At 33.8% G+C, this 10,000-nt stretch overlaps 1 protein-coding gene across 1 annotated transcript in view; it reads left to right on the top strand.

Annotated features, from left to right (window-relative positions):
• LOC135636384 (uncharacterized membrane protein At3g27390-like) overlaps positions 1 to 7,422 on the top strand; it is a 10,858-nt gene extending 3,436 nt beyond the window's left edge. The window contains exons 2-7 of the mRNA XM_065148072.1: positions 81 to 369; positions 569 to 675; positions 757 to 901; positions 6,434 to 6,632; positions 6,761 to 7,001; positions 7,084 to 7,422. Of these exons, the coding sequence (XP_065004144.1) occupies positions 81 to 369; positions 569 to 675; positions 757 to 901; positions 6,434 to 6,632; positions 6,761 to 7,001; positions 7,084 to 7,330 (1,228 nt within the window). The 3' untranslated portion in view covers positions 7,331 to 7,422. The remainder of the gene's footprint in view (positions 1 to 80; positions 370 to 568; positions 676 to 756; positions 902 to 6,433; positions 6,633 to 6,760; positions 7,002 to 7,083) is intronic.
• Positions 7,423 to 10,000: the final 2,578 nt, after the last annotated feature.

Genomic DNA, 10,000 nt, shown 5'->3' with positions numbered 1-10,000 from the left:
TTTCTTGACCTTACCATGAAGTTTAATTAGTGAACTCAGTATATTATTGTGATTTGATAATTTACATTAACATTTGCCAGATTGCGTTACATTCCGGGTGCTTGTTTGGCTGGTCTGCTTGGAGTCATGGCTGATGTGCCGATGATCTCATTGATTGCCATTTGCAAGAGCCCGTACATGCTTTTTAAAGGATGGAGGCGTTTGTTTCATGATCTTATAGGCCGAGAGGGCCCGTTTTTGGAAACTGCATGCGTCCCATTTGCTGGTCTAGCCATTATTCTCTGGCCATCGGCAGTTGCAGGAGCAGTCATGGCTTCCATAATATCAAGTTTCTCTTTGGGTGCATATGCAGCTGTTATAGCATACCAGGTCTGAGTTGGTTTTTTTGCTATCTATTTTCTCTTAGAAAGTACCTACTTGCTTCAGTTTATCAAGTACGTAACACGTATTACCACTAATCAACGATGTCTGACAATGATTTCCATTTTCTTATTATACTACAAAAAGTTCCATTTTCTTATTATACTACAAAAAGAATGTTCCATGATTTAGTTCCTAAATGCCTCAGGAGACATCAGTGAAGATGGGGCTAGCCTACATCATCTCTTCCATGTCTATGTTTGATGAATACAGTAATGATGTACTTGACATGCCAGAAGGATCTTGCTTTCCCAGGTGCTACTTTGTATGGTCACTCATTCCTTGCATGAAGCATCATTTTAATCTGAAACTTATTGTTAATATTAATCTTGCTAGGTATCAATATAGGAAGAAGGTACCACAGCGTGCTACCTCTTTTTCCAGACCTGTCTCTTTTCGACGGGAAAACCAGGATGCAAAAAAGGCTCCTTCACGTGCGACATCATTTAAGAATAGCATACTTGAATTGAATCCTTTGAAGGTAATAAGTTTCTGGATGTAATAACTTGACGATGTGTTCTTACACAAGTTAGCTAATGTTATGGGATATAAGAAAATGGTTTCTGCACTCTAGCCCAATGTCTGGAAGGTCTGGATGGATCCGGTAAGAGCACATAGCTCATTTCAGGACATAAGACTTTGATTAACTTTACTAATAGCAAATGGTGAAATGTACAACTCTTTTGATAGACAGGAAGATAATATGTTCCTGTCTCTTAAAATATAGTGTTGGGTATGCACTACTTATTGGGTAGTTGTTCATTAACATGTTATAGCTTATTTGTACTATTGAGATGAAACTTGATCACTGTAACAAAGTTTCCTTTATTCTCACCCTTCTCATCATTGTAGACTCTAGGAAACTTCAGGGTGTTGGTTGCATGAGTTTTAGTTGCAATCATGATGCTATATCTTCCTGCCTTTAATAATTAGCGTTTTGGGATTATTGACATTGCCATAACTTTCCTTCATTCAGGAAATCGTAACCATCTTTGGATGGTCAGGTTGAAAGTTGATCATAATTTTTTCTTAAAATCTTTCGGAGAGCCTACTTGTTATAGTCAATCATGTTCTACAGACAACCTATACCATTTGGAAAAAGTCATTGACAATGACAAATGACATTAGTGATTTGTTTCAATCCATATTTGTGTTTCCATTGTCATGGGTAGAGTTTTAAATTTTATTAGGACTAGTAATTTTCCATGTGTTGCTTTGTGTTCAGAACATGCAACCAAACTTTGAGATTGGTGAGAGCTGAATGACTATGTTCTGTGCAGTTACGGTTCGAATTAAACTTGTTCAAATGTCATAAAGAGGTTCATTGCATCAAGAGGGAGATTCATTACATAAGAAGAAAAAATAGATTAAAAGTCTATAGAAGAATAAGTCAAATTGGTTATTGATTCTTGAAAGGGTTTCTTGAAAGAGAATGATTCATCTTGAATACAATTAATATAATGTATCTTTGGGGACTATATAAACCCCATATGTTGGGTCATGAGTCAAATAGAGTTTCTGAAATTGTAAAAGTGTTTTTCTTGAGAGAAATATAGAAGATTGAAAGCTTGTCCTACTTTTCCTCTGTTTGATATCTCTATCCCCTCTTCCTATCAACATCAACATTTGGTATCAGAGCATAGGTTAAGCTATGACTTCTTCCTCAAGTGCCATCCAACTCTAGATCCCCAGATTGACAAAAGAAAATTATGACATATGGTGCATCCAAATGAAGGTTCTTCTAGGCTCCCAAGATGTATGGGAGTTTGTAGAAGATGGATTTGCTGAACCAAGTCCAGCAGAAGAAGGAGCAATGAATGCAGAAGAAAGAAAACAACTCAAAGAAAGAAGGAAGAAGGAGAAAAAGGCTTTGTTCACAATCTACCAAGGCCTTGATGATACAATGTTCGAGATCATCGCTCCAGCAAATACTTCAAAGGAGGCTTGGGAAATGCTTCAAAAAGCATTCGGTGGTGTTGATAAGGTAAAGAAACTTCGTCTACAAGTTTTACGAGCCGAGTTTGAAAAACTACAATAAGGTACTTCTGAAACTATTTCTAATTACTTCTCAAAAATCATTTCTATTGTTCATCAAATGAGACGAAATGGTGAACAAGTAAATGATCAGAGAGTAATAGAAAAAATATTGAGATCTCTAGATCCGAAATTTGATTTTATTGCTATTGCGATTGAAGAATCTAAAGATTTGGAAAAAATGTCTTTAGAAGAACTTATGGGTTCCCTTCAAGTTCATGAACAAAGGATTACAAAAAGAGGAGAAGAGAAAACTATGGAGCAAGCACTACAAGCTAAGTTTGTTCTTTAAAATAAAAGAGAATCAAATTCTCAAAGAGGAAGAGGACGAGGACAAAGAGGAAGAGGATGCAGAAATCAGACTAATCAAGAATCTTCAAACATTGAAGGTGGTGGAGAAAATTCTAGCCAAAGAGGTCGAGGTTATGGTCGAGGACGTGGCCGAGGCCGTGGACGTGGCAGAAACTCTAAAAAGTCTAAAATACAATGCTATGTTTGCAAAAGGTATGAACATTACTCTTATGAATGTTATTATAATCCTAACAATCAAGGTGATAAGATAAATTTTGTTGAGGAAGAAAAGAAGAAAAATCAAGTTTTGCTAATGAATTATGAAAATTTGAAAAATGATCAGAGCTATTTTCAGAAATGGATACAAGTTATTCCGGGAATATTACATTTGGTGATTTGTCTCAAAGACCAGTAAGAGGCAAAGGTAAAATTCTCCTTGAACTTAATAATGGCAAGGAAGTATGCATTTCAGATGTTTATTATGTTCCTGATATGAAAAATAATATTTTAAGCTTGGGACAATTACTTGAAAAAGGTTATGAAATTGAGATGAAAGATATGACTCTCTTAATTTGTGACAAGAATAAAACATTGATATCACATGTGAAAATGGCAAGGAATAGAATGTTTCCTCTACATTTGAGTATTTTTTATCAATCAAATTGTTTTAAAGCTGATATTGAGGATATTTCTACACTTTGGCATCTTAGATATGCTCATTTAAATTTTGAGGCTTTGAAACTTCTAGAAAAGTATAATACGGTGACAGGAATGCCAAAAATTGATCGCCCAGCAAAACTATGTGAAGTATGTGTCATGGGTAAACAAGAAAGAAAGCCTTTCAAAGTGAGAAGAACAAAAAGAACATGGCATCGACTCGATCTGGTGCACTCGGATGTTTGTGGCCCTATCAATCCAATAACACTTGGAGGAAGCAGGTATTTTCTTACATTTACTGATGATTATAGTGGCAAAACTTGGGTTTACATGTTAAAAGAAGAAAGAAGTTTTAAGCAAATTCAAAGAATTTAAGGATTTGGTTGAAAGACAAAGTTGTTGTAAGATTAAATGTTTAAGAACAGATAGAGGTGGTGAATATATATCAAATGAATTTGAAAGTTTTTGTAGAAATAATGGAATTCTACATCAATTCACCATGCCATACACACCTCAACAAAATAGTGTCTCGGAAAGAAAAAAATAGGACTATCCTTAATATGGTCGGATGCATGTTAAAGGAAAGAAAAATTCCAAAAGAATTTTGGGGTGATGCTGTTGCTTGTGCAGTTTATTTGCTTAACAGGTTTCCGACAAAGCGAATTAGTAATGTTACACCAGAAGAAGCATGGAGCTTATAGAAACCAAGAGTTGATCATTTGAGGATTTTTGGAAGTGTTGCATTTGCCAAGATTCCAGAAGAGAAGAGAACAAAATTGGAGGATAAAAGTCAAAAATGCATTTTGCTAGGTTATCCAGAAAATTCCAGTAGTTACAAACTCTACAATCCTATCACAAATAAAGTTGTGATGTCAAGAGATGTTGAGTTTGATGAACAACAGATTTGGAACTTGAAAAGTGATGAGCAGCATAAGAAAGTTGTAGTTTCAGAAGAAAATGATATAATACAAGCAAGCACCGAAGTTGCTTTACTAGAATCATCACCTAGATCAGCTAGGTCACATGATTCAAGAAGTCCAATTATAAGAAGGACAAGACCGATTTAGGACCTATATGATGTGACTCGAAGGATTGATACTAACAATGATGAACTTTCTTTATTTTGTCTTTTTGTAGGATATGATCCATTAACCTTCGAAGAAGCTTATAGAGATGAAAAATGGCGACAAGCTATGAATGAAGAGATTCATGCAATTAATAAAAATAATATATGGGAGCTTACTACACTTTTAGAAGACCACCAAGCTATCGGTGTTAAGTGGATCTTCAAAACAAAAAGAAATGCAAAAGGAGAGGTGGAGAAATACAAGGCCAGATTGGTTGCAAAGGGATATAAATAACAATATGGGATTGATTATGAAGAAGTATTTGCGCCAGTTGCTCGTTTGGAGACAGTAAGATTACTTATCTCTCTAGCAACTCAAATGAAATGGAAGATTTTACAAATGGATGTCAAATCAGCATTTCTTAATGGAGTTCTTGAAGAAGAGGTATATATTCAACAACCCCCTAGTTTTATTATTCAAGAACAAGAAGACAAAGTATACAAGTTAAAGAGAGCTCTTTATGGGCTTAAACAAGCCCCACGAGCATGAAATTCTCGAATATATACTTATTTTATTCAAAATGATTTTTCTAAATGTCCACATGAACATGCTCTCTATACAAAATCTAACTCTAATGGAGATATCTTGTTTGTATGCCTGTACGTAGATGATTTAATATTTACAGGCAATAGTAGCTCTATGATTATAGATTTTAAGCACTCTATGAAAAAGGAGTTTGAGATGACCGACTTGGGCTTAATGACTTATTTCCTTGGTATCGAAGTTATACAAGATAATGGAGGAATTTTTATCTCACAAGAAAATTATGCAAAGGAGGTTTTAAAGAAGTTTTCTATAGAAGATTGTCATCCTACAGATACACCTGTTGAATATGGCACCAAGTTGACCAAGGAAGGTGAAGGTACATACATTAATCCAACTTATTATAAAAGTCTAGTTGGATGTTTAAGGTATTTGACATGTACTCGACCTGATATACTATTTGGAGTTGGTTTAATAAGTAGATTTATGGAAGTTCCAAAGACATCTCATTTAAATGTCGCTAAAAGAATTTTGCGATATATCAAAGGAACAATTGAGTATGGAATGTTATATTCATCATCTAAAAAGTTGGAGTTCATTAGATATAGTGACAGTGATTGGGTCGGAAGCTACGATGATCGGAAGAGTACAACTGGATTTGTATTTTATTTTGGTGAAGCTACATTCACTTGGTCTTCAAAAAAGCAACGAATCGTTGCTCTATTAAGTTGTGAAGCAGAATATATAGCAGCTTCTTCTAGTGTTTGTCATGCAATATGGCTAAGCAGATTACTCCAAGAACTTCATATGCCACAGGAGAAGTCAACCAAAATTTATGTTGATAACAAATCAGCTATTGCCTTAGCCAAGAATCCAGTCTATCATGAAAGATCAAAGCATATCGATACAAGATTTCATTTCATAAGAGATCATATCAAAAATAAAGAAGTGGAGATACATCATGTCAAGACAAGTGAACAAGTGGCTGATATACTTACAAAACCTCTCAAATTTGAAATATTTCAACAACTTTGAAAGAAACTTGGCATGCTAGATGGAACAAGTTTAAGGGGGGAGAATGTTGGAATTAAACTTGTTCAAATGTCATAAAGAGGTTCATTGCATCAAGAGGGAGATTCATTACATCAAGAAGAAAAAATGGATTAAAAGTCTATAGAAGAATAAGTCAAATTGGTTATTGGTTCTTGAAAGGGTTTCTTGAAAGAGAATGAGTCATCTTGAATACAATTAATATAATGTATCTTTGGGACTATATAAACCTCATATGTTGGGTCATGAGTCAAATAGAGTTTCTGAAATTGTAAAAGTGTTTTTCTTGAGAGAAATATAGAAGATTGAAAGCTTGTCCTACTCTTCCTCTGTTTGATATCTCTATCCCCTCTTCCTATCAACATCAACAGTTACTTGATCATCTATTCTCGGAGTGTAAGCACCATGGTGAGGTTTTGGTCTCTCAAGGAGTAATAACACAAGAAGACATTCAAGAATCTAGATCCAGTAAAGGTGGTAGCAGGATAATAAGCATTGGTTTGCCGGCATACTCCATACTCCAGGCACCGTTACTTTCGGCAAAGACTGATACTGATGGTTTAGTTTTAAGTAAGTACATGAAGGATATTGCATCTCTTTGATGCTCAACAATAGAAAAAAAGAGAGAAGTTTGTTAGATTATTTATTTATTTATTTATTTATATGATTGATAAGATAGATGGTATAAATAATTACAGGTGACAACACTGAGATAACCACTGAAAACCGGCCTAAAGATACAATCTTCGATTGGTTCTTTGACCCTCTGATGATCATTAAAGAGCAGATTAAAGCTGAAAAATTTACAGAAGAGGAAGAAATATATTTGTCCAAATTGGTGCTGCTGCATGGTGATTCCAAGAGACTGAACAACCTTAATGCTCAATCATCATCTTCAGATCAGAGAAAACGAGCTGAAATTGATGCCCTTGCTCGGAGGTAGTTGAATTTATATTGAAAGCCAAAGCATTTTCATCTGTGTTGCTTCTTTGTTTGTACTTACTTCTTGTTATGGTATAAGGTTGCAAGGCATCACCAAATCGATCTCAAGGTATCCGACAGCCAGACGTCGTTTTGATGATCTTGTGAAATCTCTTTCCGAAGACCTTGAGATGAAGTTTGGAAGCAATCGATCTGCCAATGGGTCTCAAGAGAGTCAACGTGTACGAAGTGGTATTTTCCGAATTTTTAGCCAAAAGTCATTTGGCTCAGATACAAGCACCAAGGGCCATCATCAAGAAATCCAAGAGGTTAACAATGGCTTTTAGTTCTGTAAAACTTTACTACATACCTCTTAAATTTACAAGGATTTTTCTCAAGTGTTTTCTATGTGGATAGATGAGGAGATATTGATTGATGAACTGCTAATGACATCATGTCATATGATTGATGTACCATTTGAATGAAGATGTGCCTGTATAGTCAGGAACTTATTATTACTAGGCAACGAAAAGCCTTCGTTTGCCTATGACTGATGTGTCGTTAAATATTATGATTTGTTTTCCCATGTTTTGATTGAAGATTCCATATGAGGATTTGGTTCCTGTCTTTCATAAGTATGAAATATATTATAAACCATACTATTCATATGGACATAGATATACATGAAATGTACATCTACTTATTTTAAATGCAGTTTGCATAGTAATATGTTCTAAAAGAAAATGTAGCCTAACATTCTATATCTCGATTAGTTTGCAAAATTAAGATTCATAAGTGTATTATTATTAACTTCAATATAAAATATTTTGATCAATAATTTAGGTAAAATAAAGTTAATGAGTCAATTATTATATCATTTGATCGCACATCCCATTTTATATAAAAATAAATTATTATTTTATTATCCATAATTTATAGAAGATATTTTTTTAATCACTGCATTTAAATATGTCTTTATAATAATAAATATTTTTTAAATAAAAAAATTCTTAATAGAGTCACATGTGACAAAAAACGAAGTCTCTTTTACCTTAGCCGCATATTTGCTTCCTCTAAAAGTAAATATAAAACATATACGATCTTTAATATTCGTAAGATATATAAATATTAACAAGTTAATATAAAATGGTAATATATCAATTTATTATTAAATTCATGTAAAAAATAAAATCATTAAGATACAACACATCTTAATAGTTAGATAACAAATACATACATCACACTCGCAATCGATGGTGTACTCTCCCAATAGTGGATGGAAATGCATATTCTACATGATGGATTTCTCCAACAGTGGATGGAGCAGTATTCCTCACCTACCCAAGTGGAGATATGTTCTTCCGAATAATGGATGGAGAAATCGTTTAACCATCGCGTTACCAGTTTGCTAATTCTCAAAAGAGATCGCCCTACCTATTATCGGTAGGGATACATAATCAACCATAATCATTTATTTTATTCATCCATTCATGCATGTATCTAAAAAATAGTATGATAGAATATTATGAGAATAGGTAGGGATACATAATCAACCATAATCATTTATTTTATTCATCCATTCATGCATGTATCCAAAAAGTAGTCTAACCATAATCATTTATTTTATTCATCCATTCATGCATGTATCCAAAAAGTAGTATGATAGAATATTATGAGAAATCATAATTAATGTATGATCTACTAAATTATGTTTATTAGTAGCTCCACACTATGATGGGCCCATAACTCCTTTTATTGGTTGCACATCTAATATGGACCATTAGCATAGTCACGTTACTATATAGTAACAATCATATTAATATTAAAATTAAAAAAAAATCAATAATCATTTCTAAATGAGACATTCAAATAAAACTTTCAAGATCATCCAAAACTTTAATTAGAATAACCCAATTGACTTGACCGAAGTTCAATTCAATTAGGACCCAGTAGAACTATTCTCAAATCCTTATAGAATCAGTTTGGAATCATCCTAATTGGTCTAATTTAGATTTGATTAATTTTAATTAGGTCATATAGATTTGAACTAGTTAAATTGACTTAGAATCACCGTAAACCGACTTGAACCGATCAAACCTATATGATTCAATCAATTAACGAGGTCAAACCAATAAAAAGATAGGAAATTGGATTACGTTGTATACTGCTAGCCTAAACTGAATTGACCCACCTAACTCTTGGATGTGTCACGTGCACCGCATATGCCTGTCATAGGTAATAAGTTGGGTTGAGATACAATGGACTAGATAGAGAGACAATGATGTGTCTAACGTTAGTTGCATAGTTAGGCGAGCCTAACTTCACAAGTTGGGCTAAGCCTCACTCACGAGTTAGGTAAACCTTATTACTAAACTAGGCCACACTTTTCATGAGTTAGGTCATTCTTAGATACATGGGTTGGACTATGTCTAACCATATAAGCTGGGTCGCATCTAGCCACATGAATTGGACTGTGCTTGGTCACATGAGTTAGGTTATACTTGGTCACATAATTGTGTCATACTTACTACGTGGGTTACATCGTACATAACTACATAGGTTGGGTCATACCTGACCATATGAGTTACGTCATGCCTAACCACATATGTTGGACTATACTTAACCATATGCATTGGGTCATGTCTAATCACATGAGTTGAGTTATACTTGGCTACATGAATTAGATCATGCTTGGCTATATGGGTCGGACTATACCTTGCCAACTAGTTTAGGATATGCCTAACAATATGGGCTGAATTATACTTGACCGCTAGGTTATGTTTGACCACATATGTTAGGTCATACTCAACTATACGGAGTGGTTTGGCCAATCAACTTAAATTAGGTCAAACCTCAATTTTGACCACTTTTATTAAATTAGATTTTAATATTTTTATTTATTAAAGAGTAACTCAAATCTATCAATTAAATCATTTAGATTCAAAGTCTTAAATTTAAAACTAATTAAATTATAAAAATTCTCACATAATTTTTGAAACATATATATATTTAATTAA

This window comes from Musa acuminata, chromosome BXJ3-4 (genome assembly GCF_036884655.1).
Source record: "Musa acuminata AAA Group cultivar baxijiao chromosome BXJ3-4, Cavendish_Baxijiao_AAA, whole genome shotgun sequence".
In the NCBI taxonomy this organism is placed as follows: Eukaryota; Viridiplantae; Streptophyta; class Magnoliopsida; order Zingiberales; family Musaceae; genus Musa; species Musa acuminata.
Note: the sequence above shows the minus strand (reverse complement) of the source record. Positions and strands in the feature narration are given on the sequence as shown.